Source organism: Callorhinus ursinus, unplaced genomic scaffold (genome assembly GCF_003265705.2).
Source record: "Callorhinus ursinus isolate GAN/ISIS: 27379988/994484 unplaced genomic scaffold, GSC_fseal_2.0 scaffold4, whole genome shotgun sequence".
NCBI classification, from domain to species: domain Eukaryota; kingdom Metazoa; phylum Chordata; class Mammalia; order Carnivora; family Otariidae; genus Callorhinus; species Callorhinus ursinus.
Window position 1 is genome coordinate 136,927,352 of NW_027397066.1, and position 20,769 is coordinate 136,948,120.

Sequence of the window (20,769 nt, forward strand, 5' to 3'; positions counted from 1 at the left end):
TCTAATCTTAGCTGAGCAACACCCACCTGTGTGATCTTCAGCTAAGAACTTGGCCTCCCCGGCCCTCAACCTTCCTAGCTGTATTTTTATATATACATATATATAACACATTTAATATATATTAAATATATAGATAAATATATACAATATATACAATATAAAATGAATATATGATATATAATAAACATATATATTTTTAAATAGATTGAATATTTTCTACTATCATAAGGCTCTAAAAACCTAACTCTTAGCTCATATACAGGGAACTGATGCCCGAAATAAGCAGCAAGTAATATTAGTTAAAAATAATACCACACTTTTCAATTGTGGCTCATATACCATAGGGTGTTTATCGTTTAAACATGCTGAATGTCAAGCTTATAAATCAGGATATTATCTATCATTTATAATGCAGAGGTTTGCTAATTGAATTCACAATAGAATTTTAATGTACAGATGTACAAAACAACTTATAATTAATTTACACATTGAGGTAATGAATGAAAATGCTAGCTTGCAATATATTAATATTAATGATTAGATAAATGTATTTTCACTTCATTCACCTGTTAACTTACAACCCTTTATCCTACATCTACAGTTTAGCATATCCACACTGAACCCTGTTAAAAACAGCCTACCTATATTTTATATTTTGAATGGGAGGTAGCATAATGTGCTTAATTAGCAGATAATGAGGGTGTGTTAATAGTTTGTTTTCCTAGCAAACTAATTATGATGTAGCTAACATCCTTTCCACAGAAACGGTGAGAAAAGACAACTAGATCTAAAGATAAGAAGGCTTTGGAAGTCAATCTAAAGAAAATGAACTGTAATGACAAAGTTATTTCATAGCACCTAGGTCCTAATATTCTGGTGTTTCTTAATCAGTAGACGGATGAATGTTCAGAAAAACAGGTAAAGCCGTTTTTTAACTATCAGGATAGTTTTTTTTAAAATTATGGCGTTGGGTAAAAGGAAGCACTGTAACTCAAGTCACTTGAAAATCCATACTGGGGTGGTAGAAAGCATGATATGTGCCCAAGGTTTATACATAAGTAGAGTTCTCTGAAATTTTGACAAGCTCGGCTTTAAGGCACTATATAAATTTGACTTTATTTGTGTATTTTATTATACTTTGTGTATAGATGTAAATAGAATACTCAAACGTCACATTTTTTAACATTTCAAACCTTTAAATCTTCAATGGAAAGTAGCTCTATTTTTTCCAGTGATAGCTACTGTTAAAACTTTACAACAGTAGTTTAATGTAGAGTCAGAGAATGTAAGGGAGTATACTTCTTGCAAACCACCCTACACCCCTACACACCTATAATAGTGCTGCTTTGAGAATTCATTCTTGAAGGGATCAAATGCCAATTTTCTGTAGTAGGTCCTCCTCTTGAGAATTTTAGAAGGCAGATAATATCCCTTTGTTAACTTATTTTTGGTAGGCAAAATGATTCAGTCCACTGTGTGCCAATTTCCCCCAGTTTATCAAATTTCCCCTGGTTTGAAGGAACAAACATGCAAGCAAAACATCCAAAGGTGAGCAAAATATTTTTTTCCCCTTAAAGTTCCAGAAAGGACAAAGTTAACTAGGTAAGATGTGGGATGAAGCTATAACCATGTACTTGGTGTTCAAATCAACTTTGAAATACACACAGCATTAATTTTGGCTTTAGATAGATAAACTAGATGGCAACTCTAACCTCCCGTTAAAGGTGGTCGGTCCTCTCCATGTGGGTCGGGAGACAATCTTCCACAGCGCCTAATGCTTCTGAGGCCTCAGGAACAGAGACACTGACTGCCATTTGCTCTGGACTATCTGTTCAAGGATGTTTGTTTAAAAAACTGCCTTGAAACATAGAGATAATGTCTCTCTCTAGAGCAAAGAGCAAGTGTGTTTCCAGCCTTAGAAGACAGAGACTGTATCTCCATTCACAGCAAGGAGCAGGAAAGCTTACTGTCCAGTATGATGAAGATAAGGTCTGCCTTGGGTGTAAAGAACAGGCAGGCTTATGGCCCATACAGTAAAGTTGGTGCCCTTTAACTCACAGATCTTCTCATGTAACATTCCTGTGGTATGTGCTGATTGAACCTGGTCCTATTTATATTGCCCTGTGGAAACTGGGTTCCGGGAACTAGCTCAGTTAATACTGGAATCTCATTTCTCAGAAATAAAATTTCAAAAATGTTCTGATTTTTCAAACTTAATTTCTTTGAGTAGAAGAAAAAAATCTGAGATTTATTAATAATATTCAGCCATTATGCTGTATATGGAATAAATCTATCAACATATATATTAATTAGTATGGTCTTTAATATTTAATTAATTATTTGACCAGTAGTCCTTCACTCCCTTCATCGCCACCATTTTTGCTCTTAGATAATGTGCCAAACTGCTTCCTTACCTCCGCAAAATATATTAACATTTTAAGGGCCTTCCCTTGAACATGCTGCAAGCAGTCAGAGATTTCAGATAGAAGGGCACAATTTTTCCTCAGTCAGGAAATAATGCTCCTGGGTTTGCCTGAAGGTTTCCAGACTCTAAGTGGTCATGGTTTTGATGTGCTGTTTAATGTTTGTCTCCTTCCCTAGAGTTTTCTTCTGCCACTCTTCACCAACCCACAGTTATCATTCTTTTATACCAAAAGTCAAAAATCATCTCCCACAAATGATGTCTTTGAATTATACTGCACTATAGGGCATAGCAACACTCTCTGGACTTATTAAATTATGCCAACTCTTCGCTCATTTGCACAGTAATTACTCACAGAGACAAACATTTTGATTTAGAAAGTAAAGGAATCATAAATCACTTTAGGTTTGCAGGGGCAACTTTGTACCATACAGCTGGACATAGCATTCTCTGGTCACATAAAGATCTAAGAATTTTAGGGCCTCTAAGTGGTCCCACTAGGTATACTCAAAGAACTTTCCTATTGTCCTCCTAAGATCTTCCTTCAGGCCTGACTTTGATTATCAGCAGCAGCCAACAATGCAGCAGTGTGATGAGTGCTGTAGGTAAGAAAAGGGATGTAAGGTATAGTATTGTTCCTAACAGGATTCAAAGCCAACCAATGAGAGCACAGGACAATATGCTAGAATATTAGGACATGCATATTACAGGGTTATAAATGCAACAGGAAGTTACATTGTGATGGAAATTATGACCCAGCAAGTAGTAGAGAAAAGAAAGAAGTAGAGAAACTCTGAGAGTAAGAAAAATCCAAAGAGTGGAAATGAAACAAGGAGCCAAGATGGCACAGAAAAGGAGCCCAGGATTTCTGATGAGGTGATATGAGTGCAAGTTCTAGTTCTGTCTTTATTGGTGAGGATAGGCTACGGTCATGCAGAGGTAACAAGTAACTCCCAAATCTCAGTGGTTTAAAACAGAAGTGTTTTGTTTTGATTTTTTTCTCTCTCTCATTTCACATTTCAAGACAATCCCTAAAATTGCCTGGGTGTTTTACTCATCCTGGTTATTTAGAAACTTGGGATGATTAAGCAATCACTACCTTGAACAGATGCTGTTTGTAATGCTAGAGGAAAAAGAGAATTCAGGAACATTTTATAATTGTAATCAAATATTCAGCCCAGATGCATTCTGTGGCACTTCTCTTAACTCACTGGCCAGAACTAGACACACAGTCCCATCCAACCGCAAAGGGACATAAAATCCTGCCTTTCTACCATGTGATCAGAATGTGGGGAGAATAGGAAATATATGGCACACAGATCAAATTACTATGAAAAGTTCTCATTGTGTATTCTGCATTAAGTTATTTAGTCTCTTGCATTAAGTCCCAAATCCTTTCTCTTAATTTTCTAGGTATGTGGCATTAAAAAGTTACTATACATTTGTGAACTCCAGTTTCCTCATCTATGGAATAACAATAAAGCCACTTACTACATAGGAATATTCAATAAATGACCTAATATATAGAATAAGCTTCTAAATTCCTACATTTGATGTTCCATAAATGTCTGTTGGATAAACACACAGTTGAAACACATGATCAGCTCCTTCAGACATACTGTGGACTATAATTACAATTTCTATAATTAGCATGATAGATTTATATGCTATTCATATTTACGACACAGACAAATGTGTTTTCAATCACATTTGTGTGTACATATAGTTGTAAATGATATAAATATGTACATATATATTTATATTAACAACTGCAACATTTCTATCTAATCTGACAAATAAATCATATTTCACTTTTTGCTCCCCAGACATGATTCATTTTACAGTTGACACACAGATATTTGGTAAACATGGGTTCTAAACATATATTCATTCAAACTCAAAGTACTGACACCTCTCTGGAAAAAGTGTGGAAAATAGCTAATATATGTCAAGATCTATCATATGTATAATTTATTTTATTGTTTTCTAGGCAATAAATACATTCAATACAGTGGAGCCTAATCCAAACAGAAAATCTTCTTATCCATTCCCTAAGTCTTACAGAAATAGACGTTTATATTCTTTGCAATTTAAATGAAACTTAAGTTTAAAAAATAACAAATAATAGGAAATTAATCTATGTAATAATATTAAAATAATTTATTATAAACATTTTATTAAGAATTGCTCTGCTGATTTTACTCTCACAAACAGAACAAATTATACCTAATTAATTTATTATTAATTACAATAAACTATATAATATATTCTGTATCAGATATATATATGATTTCAGCCTTATTCTAGTCAGCAGATGGAATCATTCATTCCATATTCATTTATTAAGTGTTGACTATGTGCCGACCACAATTCTAGGTGCTATGGTATAGCTAGATGAATAGTAGTTCACGTCATAATGGAAGGGAACATCCAAAAAACGAATAAATAGGACACGGTGACCCATGACCATGACAAATGGTGAAAATATATTTTAAAAGGGGAGAAAAGAAATGCCTGTGACTTCCCTTTTTAATTATGGTCTGGGGAGGCTTCACCAATAAGTTTGCACGTGAGCCTAGCTGGAACGGAAATCAGTGGGAAAAGGATGACAGGGCATTTCTGGGACCCAAATAATGATTGATTCAAATAGAAATAAAGGCCCTAATGAGATGAATCATCAAGGTCTTGGGGAAATAAAAGTACTTCCCTGCGGTTGGGTGGGGATGTTGTTAGTGAGCAGAAAGTACTTGGCGAGGTTTTGGCAGGGACGTGTACAACTCAGGGTACTTCTTTACTACCGTCAAGTACACGCTTCCACACACACACTCACGAATGACTTTTATAGCTTAATCTTACCTCTGTCCTAAGTCATTTGAAAGTTAGTTCTTACATTTTGCTTCCCTGCTTTTAAATACCAGTAATCATATATTACCTCTAACTATTTAGAAGTAAGAGCCACAGAGATAGAAAAGATTGGGAGGTAACTTTGATCATTTTGGGTGATTATTCGTGTTTCTCAAGTAGGCTTAACTCATAGTGTTGTTTCTTTTCTTTAAAGGTTTATTAAATCTCACAGAAATGCATGGTAAATAATTTATCTTCAACGTCCAGATTTAATCCAAAACAGTTTGTTTATAAATGTACACTGACACATAAAAACCCCTGGTATTATATTTAGCAAGAGAACAATGAAAACAGCATAGGCATGCATTCTCCCGGTCATTTTTCTGCCACGGAGCCAATTAAACCATATCTATTATGATCATGGCACCAGGAATGAAAGGATTAGAAAGGCACAGTCTCTGACCTCAAGACACATGACTTAGGGTAGACAAACAGCACCGAATATATATTCACTGCTATGTAACAGAATGAGCCAATATACTGTAGTAATAATATCTTTTGAGAGTGTTCATAAGGGGGTTATTATTTCTATGCTTTGGCCTAGGATAAAACTGATTGTTAATTTATGAGGTAGAGGACACAAATGATAACTGAATGATAGTGGGACAACGTCAATTCTCCAGCTGCATTTATCCAGAAACTTACTTTTACATGTGACTAAATTTCAACAATGATTTTTAACACTGAAGTATACTTTCATATTTTACTTATTTTATATTTTCTGGCTATTAAATCTATAAATAATAATAATAAATAATAAATCTATACTGCATGTATAGATCTAGTCAATTAATATACTCAATAAATGTAGACATTCCTAAAATCTCTTAACATTTCTAAAAATCTTGATTTTTCATATATCAGATGAAAAAGGTACATCTTTATAAGATTGTTTTGGAGATTAAATGAAATACTACATTTAAGAGATTACCCTATGGTCTGGCACATAAAACTTCCAGTCAAGTTGAGCGATTTTATCAAAACATTATAATAGTATGGAAGAATTTCAGCAAAAACATGTATGCAATGTATACGGATGCAATGTAAATATATGCATATATGTATACAACACAGGTCTGAACTGAATCAGTCCAGTTATATACATTTTTTTAAATTAATACAGTACTGTACTGTCAATGTATTTTTTCTTCCTTATAATTTTTAATAACATTTTCTTTTCTCTCAGTTACTTTATTGTGAGAATATAGTATATAACACATTTACAAAATATGTGTTCATTGTTTATATTATCAGTAAAGCTTCAGTCAACAGTAGACTATTAATATTTAAGATTTAAGGGTCAAAAGTTATGTGTGGGGTGCCTGGGTGGCTCAGTCGCTTAAGCATCTGCCTTCGGATCAGATCATGATCCCAGGGTCCTGGGATTGAGCACCATGTTGGCTCTCTGCTCAGTGGGAAGCCTGCTTCTCCCTCTGCCTGACACTCCCCCTGCTTGTGTTCTCTCTCTCTCTCTTTCACTCTTTGTGTCAAATAAATAAAATCTTTAAAAATATAGTTATGTGTGGATTTTCGACTATGCAGGGGCCAGCATCCCTAACACCAATGTTGTTCACGGATCAACTGTACTTATATTTATTTCAAGGGTTTTTTTGTTTTTGTTTTTTTTTAAGACAAGCAACATAAGAAATTTTAAAATATATATTTTCCCATAATTAGCATTTCAGTTTTTGTCTTATTTTCTACTATGAAAATCAAAATGTATTATAAACTTTTAATTTGATTGAATAAAAAGTTACTTTACTATTAAAAAGTTGCTCTATTATTAAAGCTTAATGTAAGTACATAATCTATATAATTTATAGTATGCCTGAATGTCAATTTATTTTATACCTGAAAATATTTATCATAAGGAAGTAAAGTATTTCCCCAATATTAAAGAACTTAAAATTATGATTTTTTATGAAATTAAAATGTCTAATGATTTCTATAAATACTAATTCTTTGCCAACCTATATATCTCCAGATTGTATAGACATCATTTTTTGTTTACTTTATTGCAAATTAAAAAAAATAACACTTAATGTTTTAGTCTAAAAAGTTCTGAACTTAATATGGGAATAAAGAAACTAGTTTATCTAGTTGATTTGGTCTTAACATATTTACTTATTTTCGTGTCTATCTATGACTTAATGTAAATTATAATGATTTTTTTTCAATGAGCCATCTCTATATTTTGTCAAGAAATATTTAATTCCCCAAATTTTAAAATTTCCAAATTACTACCATTTCATGTTTTAAAATGTGCACTTTTATACGAAAATTATATTCTGGAGGCATATAATGAAATAAGTGCTCCTAAGTGAATAATAAAGCAGACACCTAGTAGTTCAGTTCATAATTGCTAGGTGCTGTGAGCAAATTCAGAATGCTGACTGTACCTTGTGTCGCAATCTTATCAGAGGTTGGTAGGACTGAACGCCATATCCTGCTTCTTTGGTTGGCCTTCCTTCTGTCTCCAGAAAAATGAATCCGAGAACCAAAACAGCTGACCAGCACTTAAACATTCTTATTGCTTTTCACCTGTGAAAATTAGCATTGCAAGTAATCAGAAAATCCATTATATACTGAAAAAAAATCATCAAGAAATATTCAATAGTGCATGGAAATCTCCACAGATCTAATCAAAACTTGTGGGCAATTGCCAACTGAATCCATAATAGGTACACATCTCCAAAAAAAGATTATGATCCCTTTGATCATAACAAACACTGTTTTTTTCACTCATACAGCCTTACACAACATTAAATACACAGAGATATAAATGCCAATCAAAATGTATCAAGGATAATTAATTAAAATAAAGTTGAAAGAAAATGAAAAAAAAAAACTTTAAACCATGGCTAATTTTTAAGCACACGTAGAGAGTACAATTATCAACATACTTATAAATCTTGAACTCCTCTTTGAGTACATTTGATGAATAACACCTAATAAAACCATAGCTATTATAATTCACTGGTGAGACTGGTGAGTTTGATAAGGTAGTCTTCTATGGTAGGCACTTAATGAACTGAAGTACAACAAAAATCATGCAGAGGGTTATACTGAGTTATGAATGCATTTTCCCAATACTATCTAAAAGAATATTTTCTAGAAAATTTCTTAACAAGTGCTTTAAACTAAAAGCCATATGAGTCTGTCCACTGCTCTGTGTCTTTAAATATTCCAGAGAAGTTGTAAAATGCCATAAACTTATTATCATATAAAATCTAAACCCTCTTCTAAAAAAAGAAATCTATGCTTGGATTAAACTATATCTCACTTTATCATTTTCACCAACATATCTTTGTCCCTATTGTAACAATAGAGGAGCTCTTTCTCCCCCTGTCTACTCTGTTCTATACATCTGACTTCTTGAGAAACTAAACCAATTAATTAACCCTGCTAGTTACTGTTGTCTGAACTTCCCCACTCAGTTATTAACTTCCATCTTTAAAGATGCTCAAATCACCCAGGTTTTAAGATAATTTCTCTCCTCCACTTCCTGAATTTTCTGAAAGAGTTGTGCATCTCATTCTAGCTAAAATCTGAACCTAGTTCACACAACCATGTTTCTACTCCTATCACTCTATCAAAGTAACATTTCTTTGTTTCAAGAAGTTCAGTTGGTGTTTAAGACACCCCTCTCTTCCATTTCTCTAGAATTTGTGAAAACTTCTTAGTCCTTTTGTGGGTTCATCCCACTCCTTTACTTCACCATTAAATATTATAGTTTATAAAATCTCATTCTTAGCCACTTACCTACTCTCTCCATCCAGCTAGACATTCAACGTCATCTATGGTTTTAATTACAGCTACCTCCTGCTTTTCAAAAGTTCACATTAGACCACTTTGCTTTTACAGAACACCTACACTAGTACCTCTTTTCACTATCCCAAAGAAATCTGAAAAGGATTTTTGGTTTCACAAAAAGGTGAGAAGAGAAAACAGAGTTCTGCTTTTGTTTTGCCATCAGCCCAGAAGCAGCATGCCTCAGGGGCATGGAGTAGAGAGCGTGGCCCCACCAAGCTCCTTCCCAGGGAACTACACTCAGCATCTCAGCACCAAGGCACCAGGGCTTTGAACTGTGTCTGTAAGCATCTGTGCTTTATCTTGATTTATTTTTGTGCATCTGTTAGCAAGATGTATCCTAAGGTATCAGAAAAGCCTAAGAGGGGTTATTTTGGGGGTCTGAGGACACTCAACAATTTTTCCATATAAATTAATGGTAATTGCTTCTTTTTTTTTTTTTTTTTTTTTGCTTCTTCATTTTATGCTCTTTTTGGCTTATGAAAGGTTTCATAGGAATGCTGTATTTTTGGATAGCAGGGGGAGCCTTTATATCATTGCTTCTCATCTGATCCCCAGATTAGCCTAGTTAACAGCTCCACATGTATATTTCAAAAACAACTCATGGTATACAAACCCCACATAAAGTCACACTTTGCCAAATTTTCATTCACCCATTTAGTCAAGCCAGAAATGAAGGAGACACCTTTGTCTCCCTTACCTTTCATATTAAACCTATCCTGGAGTTCTGTTAGTTCTACCTTCAAGATTTACATCTCCTAAAATCGGTCTCTTTCCAGTCTCCTGTCACAACCCTAGTTCAAGCTATCAGTACCACATCTCCCCTAAACTGCCCCAAGCACATCCTTACCAGCCTTTCCCATTCATGCACATGCCCCTTGAATCATTCCCTATGCAATAGCCTGCATGGTCATGTTAAATGCAAATATCATGATGTCATTGTCCTTGTTAATAACTTTAGGATATACTCATTTACCCTTAAGATAAAAGCCAAAATCCCTGACCTATCCTGCAAGTGCCCACAGAGTCTGGGCTCTGCATGTTTTTTCTCTTCCTCTAAAGAACTGCTCTCCAGCCACACTGACCTTCATTTGGTTCTCTGAACTTGGTCCATTCCCACTATGAGACTTTTGTACACTATTTCCTCCACTTGAAATGTACCTTTCCCCATCGCCATTTATTGCCAAAAACCTTCATGTATCAAACATATCCCTTAGTAATCTTTCCCTATAACACCAAGCCTGAGTTACATTTCTTAGTTACTCATGCTCCTAGATCTGTTTTCCTTAAATTCAGAGCAACCATTTGTAATTCTACATCATTAATATGATTATTTGAATAATGTTGACATTCCTCACTACATTATATATATCTCTTTTCTCCTTCAAACTTCATGAATACAGGGATCTGGTTTTGTGGGGTTTTTTTTTTCAGCATTATATCATCTGAGCCTAGCAAATTGTCTGGTACCTATTAGACACTCAATAAATGAATGCATAAATGAATGTCATCCTGCATTCAAGAGTAAAAAAAAAATGTGTTTTCTTGCATTCTGATGATATTGAATGCAATTCCTATTTCACTACCACTACAAAACATCTGAAAACTAAACCAGAAAACTAAATAATTTCATTTGCAATCCATCCCTTTGCTGTCATTTTGATGTATAGTCTAATACTTCTCTCAGAGGTAAATATTTGTTTATAAGACAACTGGATGGAATATTTTAAATCTAAGATAGAGCCCAAGAATAAAGCAAACAGGACCAACTCAGCTGAAGGGATATTTTCTAAGGGTTCTGAATACTATGTTCCTTCAGTTGTCAAATAGGAGAGGAAGGAAAGAGGCATGGCAAAAACCTTGTCTCATTATGACAGGGTAAAGGTTGGGTCATAAATTTCTCAAACTGCCCATTTAAGGGTTTTTCTTTTTCTCTCTCAATCTCTCTCTCTTTCTCTCACTCACACACACATATATTCCACACAACTACACATATTTCATACAGATTAAATGAACAATTAATTTTAACAGGTGACCAAAATCTCACAAATCTTGGGTGAGAAAACCTCCACACATTGATAATTTTTTTAATTTTTTTAAGATTTTATTTATTTATTTGACAGAGAGAGACACAGCGAGAGAGGGAACACAAGCAGCGGAGTGGGAGAGGGAGAAGCAGGCTTCCCGTGGAGCAGGGAGCCCGATGTGGGGCTTGATCCCAGGACCCTGAGATTATGACCTGAGCCGAAGGCAGACGCTTAACGACTGAGCCACCGAGGCGCCTCCACACATTGATAATTAGATCAATAATCTCCTGAAATATTTTCTCTGTCAAAAGGCAATAGGCTAGGAATGTCTGCTTTAAGAAGTTTTACTAAGAGTTGGTAACAACAAATGTTGTTGGTAACAAGAAACAAACAACAAACATCAACATGCAAAGCTTCAGTGCATTATATACAACTTATTTATACCATTTAATCTACTTCTCATATTATTAACCATGATTATTTTTTCATTGATAGTCCTGTAATTTTCAAGTCTAAAATTTCTTATTAATACAAAGTTATACAAAATTTAAAATATAAAAATAAAAATATAAACGTCTTATCTCAGCAAAAGCTATCAGACGACTGGAGTGATTTATTTGGTGTCACAGATAAAATGAAACAACTGATATTAAAAGTCAGAGGGGCGCCTGGGTGGCTCAGTCATTAAGCGTCTGCCTTCGGCTCAGGTCATGATCCCGGGATCCGGGGATCAAGCCCCGCATCGGGCTTTCTGCTCAGCGGGAAGCCTGCTTCTGCCTCTCCCACTCCCCCTGCTTATGTTCCCTCTCTCGCTGTCTCTCTCTGTCAAGTAAATAAATAAAATCTTTAAAAAAATAAAATAAAATAAAATAAAATAAAATAAAAGATACCGGGGCACCTGAGTGGCTTGGTTGGTTGAGCGTTCAATTCTTGGTTTCAGCTCAGGTCATGATCTCAAGGTCATGAGATCGAGCCCTGAGTCAGGCTCTGCACTAGGTGCAGACTCTGCTTGAGATTCTCTGTCTTTTCCTCTCCCTCTGCCCCTCCCCTACTCTCCCTCTCAAGTAAATAAATAAATAAAATACTTTTTTAAAAGGTCGGATACTTTTTTCCCCCTTTGAGAAACTCTGATTTTTATTGCAAATAGGCATTGAGCTCAGCAGTAAGTGTTAGACAGCACAAGAGACAAAGACCAGTTTCTGCATTTATCTTCTGTGAATGGCTACTTTGCAAGATTTTCTCCATTAAGATATTACTAAGAAAAATAATTAAATCCAATTATACAGCTATCAATTAGCAACCTAAATAAAAAGATACACTTCTTGATGGATGCTCAGAAAATAATTATCATTTTCTTATTTCTCTTCTGCTACAGGATCCAAAGATGTCATTATGTCATTATTATGTCTTTAAAAGTTCATTCATCTACAAAAGGTGCTCTGGAAATTTTAAATCAGGAGTAATCAATCCCACGATATACTGACTCATGATCTCACTTTCTCAGTACTGTAACCTTTGACAACCTGTTAGGTTTTCATAATTAATTGGCAGTTTGTTGATAGCTCAGTAAGAACACTGAAAAGCATGTGACTAAAACAAACCAGCTGGAACAGATGGTGCGATAATGATCCTATGACTTTTCCTTGCAACCTCAACACTTATATGGAAGAATCAGAAAACAACCTTGTTATTAACTTAGAGAAAACAAAATGTTTACAAATCTAAAAAGTATCTGCTTAACATTAGATTTAACAAAGTTAGACTTGAAAATGGTAAGGGGGATGGAGAGAGGTTTCTCTTGTTCAAAAAATAATATTTTTCTTTGAATCAAACTATTTTATTCACCATATGGCGTAACATGCTGTGCTGCTCATGGCAGTAGGATTTAGAGTAGTTACGTGATTTAGTAGATTCAAATTTCAGGGATTTTGATTTATTTACACATTCTCTAGAATCTCACCTCACTTGGGAAAACAAACTAAGAGCGCTAAAGTATTGCCTTAGGAACGAAATACAGCATTTGAGATGGGGAAGGAAACTGTGGTATCATGCTTATGAATGAAAAGAATGTCAAGGTGAAGCAAATCCCCAACATTATCAAATGTCGCAGAGAAGTCGAATATCTGAGGGGTTTCACCTGGAGTACCCTCACTGCCTCTCTCTCTAGCCTAGAAAAATACTCTAGGTCTTCCGAGATAGCTCCAAGTCCCTTCCTTTGTGAAATCTTCCCTGTCAATTTCACATGGACTTGGCTGCTCTCTGCTGCAATTTTTACATATCTCCCTTAAATGTCTTTTCACCTTGCACTGTTGATTTCTGATTTAAGAAGGGTAACATCCTTATATACATATAGAAGAAGGTACATTAATAGATAGGACCGGTTCTATCACAATCTCAGAGTTTCTTAACTTCCACAGACCTTTGTTCTCTTCTGTAATAGGGAAGTGGCCTAAATGATTACTAGTGCCTTTTTTCCTTTTTGGTATTCTACAATTCTATGAGGCAGAGAAACTGACTTCTAACCTACCCGATGTCATACTGTGTAACCTAAGCAAAACCAATTGCATTACTTGGACCTCATCTATAAGAAGGGATTTATGACTCTATATAGTCTAGCATCTGTACAAGATTATTCCTTCTGAGTAGATTTATTGATCTGGATAAGGATATGGGGAAGAACAGGTTTGAGGGAGAAAACTATTATTCCTTTTTTGAGAAAGCTTTTGGTAGTCCTACTGGAGATGTTAAATACACATTGGATATAAGAACCTGAAGTTCAGCAAAGAGGTATGGGCTAGATAGTATTTATAGGTCATATAATTTAGGTATGAGATGGGAAGAGGTTTGAGAGGAGAAGAGGTCCAAAAACTAAGCCCTCAAGCAGGTTTAGTCAAAATAGAGGATTGGGACACCTGGGTGGTTCAGTGGGTTAAGCGTCTGCCTTTGGCCCAGGTCATGATCCCAGGGTCCTGAAATCAAGCCTGCTTTTCCTTCACCCTCTGCCTGTGGGCTCCCCCTGCTTGAGCTCTCTCTGTCAAAATAATTAATAAAACCTTTTTTTAAAAAAAAAGAGGATTAAATGCTGCTAGGAGGTAGAGAAAATGAAAATAGTGAAGTTTTAATTTTGGTGAAAAAGATGCATGGAAATTTTCATTGAAATGGAATGACTGGAAGCCAATAGCTCTTATCATCTGGAATGCTATATTTTTACTGGTTTGTTTATTCTCCATTTCCAACCAGAATGTTAGCTCCATAAAGAGACTACTTTGTTAATTACCTGTGTGAATTAGAGCAGTACCTGGCATACAGCATGAGCTCAATAAATATTTTTAGATAGATAAATGAATGAATAAATTAATGGTGATAAGTAATTAATTTGAAATAGTAGGTATACATTAAGGGATTCTTAATATTCTTCATGTAATTGAAAATATTCATTAAAACTGACTATGAAATCAATCTAGAATTCAAGTTGCTGTTATTACAAAAAGCTTTTCTTTTACATCTGATCAAAACCAGATTTCCAGTGGGAAGTTCCTGTGGAAAAACCTCCCTTGTCAAGGACTGACAGTCTTTCCATTCCCTTAGCTCAACTGAAATTGGAAAGACCTGAGAGACTAAAAGAAGTAAAAGAACTTCAGGCAAATCTGTCGCAGTAACTGTTTTTATCTTTTGACCCGCTTTAGCTTCCTACCTACTACTTTGAACTCTGTGGTTGAGTTCTAATTTAATATTTCTCTTAGGAAAAATTTTTTCCAAAGAATCTACTTTCATTATGGGCAATGGATTCTCCCTATCACAGAAGTAGATTCTTTCCATCTAGCAGTTGATTATCCTTATTAGAGCAATGGATTCTCCTAATCATTATCCCATCTTCCAATGTTCATTCCCATAAGCATAATTAAAAACAATACAAAAACAGCTAAGAGTCACTGCCTTCATGTTGTAGGACTATACTGGAGAGCAGCAAAGGAAAAGCAGATCATGCATATCCTACTAAACATATTAGGATGGTACCTTATAGCATTTAATTATCCAAAAATATTTTTCTGATAGGTATGATTGCTTATATTGAACTAAATATAAAGAAAGAGAAATTTATCAGGATAAAGTTCAGAAAGCTGGTCATTGTCAAAACTCGTATCTGAATCCAAGGCTGACTCCACTCAAATCTGACCCATGGTTCTGTCATATAATTCTACTTTTAACAAACACATAATGACGCAGATATAGAAAAAAAGCCTGTACAAGGAGTAGCCACGCACAGCAAACAACTACTTACTCAGACTGAATACTACTGAAGAGAGAATCTTTCGCTTGCATTCACTTTGGATCCATGTAAATGCAGATACAACAGACAAAGGCAGTGATCACGAGAGAGCAATAGCTAGGTGACTTTTATGTCCATATTGCGTGGGTGAGTGTCTTTCAATTCTATATGAACACACACACACACACACACACACACACATAAACATGGAAACTTCTTTAGTTCTTAGTCCTGTCTTATTGGTTCATACTGTGAAAGAGGCCAAAACTCTTAAATGTAATACTTTGTTGAACAGATTATAGCACGTGCAATTTGTTTTTTCTCGTTAACATCTGAGATAAGAATAGAATTATAATTGTTAAATTGCAAGAATTATGACCATTAAATTAATTTCAATAGCCAGCTTAATTTGAAAAAGAAAGAAGCTAAATATAGGTAAAATATATTCATTGGCATTTTGGAAGTACTGCAGTGTGAAATGTATAATAATTTAAGCTTGCATTAGGAAAAAGTATTCACACTGAATTCCATTTAATAAAAAAAAAAAAAAGATGTGTATACTCTGCTTTAAACAAATGAAAATCCCCCATCATGAAAAGCATGTTGGGTGGTAAATATTTGTTTTCCAAAACCATCTTTGCTTTACAAAACTATTTATGCTGCAGTTTTATTAACTCCTCTGGTGAACTAAAAACATTTTTAAAGTAAAAATTTTAACTACCACATAGAATACAAGATGATAGAACTGAAAATCATATTAGAGACCTAGTGTAACCCCTTCTTTTTATATGGGAAGAATATGATAAGCACCAATAATAACCGGTGTGCCCACGATGAAGGTAGTCATGGGCCTGGAATGTCACTGTCATGATTCCAAATATAGTATTTTTCTTTTAAATGCTACAATACATCTGACTAGAATCCATTCACTATAGAAAGAAAGGACACACATGTGCAAATGCTTTCAGCGTCTAAGGCACTGTTTAGAAGCCACATCTCTTTGAACCCCAACAACTTTGTATTTACTACTCTCTAGAGTTTCCAAAAGCCAACAGAAAGGACATCCGCATCACCATCTCTATTGAATCATGTTGTTTAAGTAGAATTTTCAGAATTGTTTTTGTTTTGTACATTTGTTTTTTCACAACGATCTTCACTGGGAAGATAGTAATATACAGCCATGGTTAAAGTTGTATATAGATGGTAACAGCAGTGCTTATGTAATTATAGTTATACAGTAGTTTTATATATGTTTATTATATATAAATATGTACTTTTATATAAATAAATAATTGTATGAGTATATATAAAATTTGTGAGAGATACAGTTATATAACCTTATAGATGTTTATAGTTTTATATGAATGATTATATATAGTACAGGATATATTTTTTAAAAGCGTGTTTGACGACTGTGGAACAAAATGAAACTTTGGGTCTAGCTGACTTAACCAAGGAATTTTATTAAATTATATAACTTTACGAGAGCCTGGACTTCAAATTGTAAGTACTGGCGCCTCAAACTGAGGCAGAAAAACAAGACGACATACAGTGTGACCCATGACTCATATTCAATCTCCCAAAAAAAGGTCCCCAGACTTGACTTTATAATACTTTCATGATTCGATAGTAAAAAAGTATATTATGTGTAGGCTGAAATTAAATTAATTCCATAAGTCTGTTTTTCTGATCACCTTCAATAGACGATTTTAAAAAATAAACTGTGCAATTATTTGTATAGATTATCAAATCATCTGCTGTCAGTTTCTTCTTCAAAATGAATAGATTGAAGTTATCTTAAAATAAATTTGATACTAATATTCTGGATTATATATGTTGGTATGTACATGTAAAAGGGCATCAATCTCCCACCTTGCTGAAAACTGCAGTCTGTAACATAGTGCAGGGTGACTGGTTAAAAGCATGTACTAATATGACCAACAGGGTGTGATATCTCTTAGTCCACTGCACTTAGCCTCTCTGGACCGGAAGCCCACCTGGCTTATGTGTGAAAAGGTCAAAAAAGAAGCAACTGCAACATTGTTCCTATATCTTTGTATGCAATTTATTTGACATGTTGAATTTCTGACTTTCAGCCCATTTTCACAGAAATCTGACATCAAACAGGCACTATGCTTCTGGTGGTTGGTAACCTGAAAACATTCATTCCTAAACACTGTACCAAAAGTATTTTTAATGCTATGCAGCAGCATGCTATAGCAGAAAGAACAACAGCTGAAGTCAAAAGAAATGGATTCTACCTGTGGCTGTGTTCCTAAGCTGATTTTCTTAACACTTGCACTCCAAGTCTCAACCCGCTGTGATTCAGCTTCTACCAAATGAATCCACTGAAACTGCTCTCACGGAAGTGACCATGTTACTTGACCTCTCCTCCCTCTAGCTTCACTCACACAAAATTCTCATGATTTCCCTTCATTTGCCTAGTCATCCTCCTGAAGTCTTCTTTCCCCACTCTCCTCCACTCATCTGCTCTCTTTAAGCTGATATCCCACAGGTTTCGTACGTTAAATTTAAAAAAGAAAAAAAAAGCCATTAATCACAATGATAAAGTTCATTTTTTCTTTGTCTTTTAATTTGTATTCTCAAGAAAAATTTAAGGAACAACATCTGCATGTTGTGGCAATATAAACAGAGTTATAAATGATTTCCTCATTCTTTTCAAAGTAGGTACCAACTGGAAGTAATCATGGAAACTAAAACTAACCAATCACATTGATCATTGTTCGTTTTGTTTTGTTTTTTTCTCCTAAACACTCTGGATGTATGTAACTTTATTGCACGTTGCAAAATGTTACCTGACGATTAGCAATTTCATGTTATGTTTGGTGTGAAAGACCTATTATCTTAGTTTGTATGTAAGTTGTAGTAAGTTTGCTTGACATAATATGAAAAACGATGCTTTAAAGTTTAAAAATAATAATATCTTATATAACCTTGAAGATATTGCCCTAGTTCAAGAGAGGAGAAAATCATTATAGGCTCTGTCTTCTGAATTCATTGCCTTCCACCTTGATGAGCACTTAAAATGTAAATTAAGGAAGAATGCAGCTCTTAGGATTGACTCTGTCTAAAATCCCAAAGGTACTATGTTACAGATTTTATTTGCTATTAAAAAAAATCATTGCAATTTTGTCAATGTCAGATTTTAAATTCAACCTCTCCCATACGAAGGTTTCTAGCAGGCTATGTTCTTTAAATCGGGGACTACATTTATTGCATAGGAAAAAAAAAATCTGTCACAGTTTAACAATGAAGTGCTGCACAGGGAACAACTTAATTTCTTCTGTATTTAAAACTGAAATGCCGTGGGGAAAACTTGCCCATTCATTCAGTTCAGCTGAGTCTCAGAGGTATGCTACTTCATATTCAGAAAAGTATGGGAAAAGTCCAAGGATGGAGTCCACAGTTAGCAGAAGTCACGGGGACCCAGAATATTTTCCAGAACAACCTAATGCCTCCCCAGGAGAGATCTGGGCCACCATGGTGTGGAAGGGAAAGAGGGAAAATAGGTTAATGTGACCTAGTTCTGCCATGAGGGTTTTCACAAAGTTTCTCAAAATCAAAACCTATATGCTTTTGTGAAAACTAGAGAAAGCACCAAGTAAACCAAGCATAAAGGTTAATTTCAGCTAAGTCAACTGAAGATGAGCACATGACCAGTGATTGGAACCGAAGCAGACAAGGTAGTTGAAACTTCCCAAGAAATTGCTGACGGGAATTAGCAGAAACTGTACTAGCTAGTTATGTGGTCAATGGTGGCTGGGGATTAAAACCCAAGTCATGAGCGAACTCGCAGCAAAAGTTGAGTTAGTTCTAAGTGACATAAGAGAAACTGCATTTTATCTTATACAGTGTTTCAAATTTGAAAAATAAACTACAGGTAAATGGTTAGATTTAAGAAAAAAATTAATAGGTTTGGAAAGAAAGAAAACTGAAGAAAGATGAAAAACAAAGAGCAGTAACACAATGTTTTATGATTAATAGTAAAAAGTGCTTATTGGATATTTATGGTGCTCCAGGCCAAGTATACTATGTGCTTTCACGTTCTTGGTAACAATCTATCAAGACAAAATCCACTAATTTAGGTAGACTGGACATGTGAATCCAGGCAATATATCCTTATCAACCTCCCAGAGTATACATCTTTTGAAGCAAATGTTTTGAGAAGAAAATGAAGGCAAGGCACAGGTACCAGTTTGATTTCTGAGAATTTCACATATAAGATCTTTGTGGATGTCTCCTTCTAATTAGATTTAGGGGAAAATACTTCATGGAATTTACCTATATAGAATTGGAGCTAACTTGCAACTCCATCCGGATACTGTCTCTAGTCTAAAAGCAGGTAACAACATTTAGTAGCAACACCCAAACCTCAGAGGGCCTGCTTCAGGACACTTGTAATTCCGCAAAAATCCTGTGACCCTGATAACCAATTTTTTTTTTTTTTAATAGCAACTTTGGTTCTCCCAATTTTTCTTTTCCGGGTAATGAATATAAAACTCCCAACAGAACTGGCTGGGCTCAAGATTGCCAGTAAAATTTATCTCCCTTCCTCTGTTCTCATGGAATTAGAACCAGAAATGACCATAATGATTCCTTGCTGCTGGAGGCTGAGAGAAATGCCTCTCAAGCTTCTTTAATAAGGAATCTATTGCAAAATGGCTCCTTGAACACCCAGAGAGCAGCCAAGAAAATACTGAGTGGTAGCTGGAAAATCTATCAAAACTTCCCTCAAGCGCACTTAAATGCTTCTTTTATTTCATTACTTTTCTTGAAAGAGCAAGCTACAAGCTTGACTCAGCCCACTTACTGTCCTACAGTAAACACAAAAATAGCTGAGGCTATCCCCCCTGACAGGGGACATCGCTTCCCCTCAATTTGGCTTCTGAACAATTTTTATTCTTTTAATAAATTTTCAATTATATTTTCTATTTTTACTTTTAATTTTAATTATAATATATATAATTTCTAATTTTAATGTATATGATTTATTGTTTAATGGCTTATAATAAAACTAATATTTAAGAAGAAAACCTCCCTTTCATAAAAATATTCTCATAAATATATTTTCATGTGAAGTCTTTCACTTCAGTTTTTTCATTGGTGTGGAATTAATTTGGGGCCTATGGGGACAAGATTTTATTTTATTTTTCTTGTATTTTCTTGTATTTTATTTTTTAAATTTTTTGTATTTTAATTTTATATTTACCTTTACTTGTATTCTACTCAACTAAAGTTTTTTTTTTTTTTTTAAGATTTTATTTATTTATTTGACAGAGAGAGCACAAGCAGGGGGAGTGGCAGGCTCACCCCAG

The 20,769-nt window shown here is 34.7% G+C and overlaps 1 protein-coding gene across 2 annotated transcripts in view; it reads right to left on the reverse strand.

The window, feature by feature from the left end:
* FSTL5 (follistatin like 5) overlaps positions 1–20,769 on the reverse strand; it is a 747,693-nt gene that overhangs the window by 697,144 nt on the left and 29,780 nt on the right. For both annotated transcript variants that reach the window (XM_025873977.2, XM_025873976.2), the window contains exon 2: positions 7,726–7,867. In XM_025873977.2, coding sequence (XP_025729762.1) covers positions 7,726–7,851 — 126 coding nt within the window. In that variant the 5' untranslated portion in view covers positions 7,852–7,867. The remainder of the gene's footprint in view (positions 1–7,725; positions 7,868–20,769) is intronic.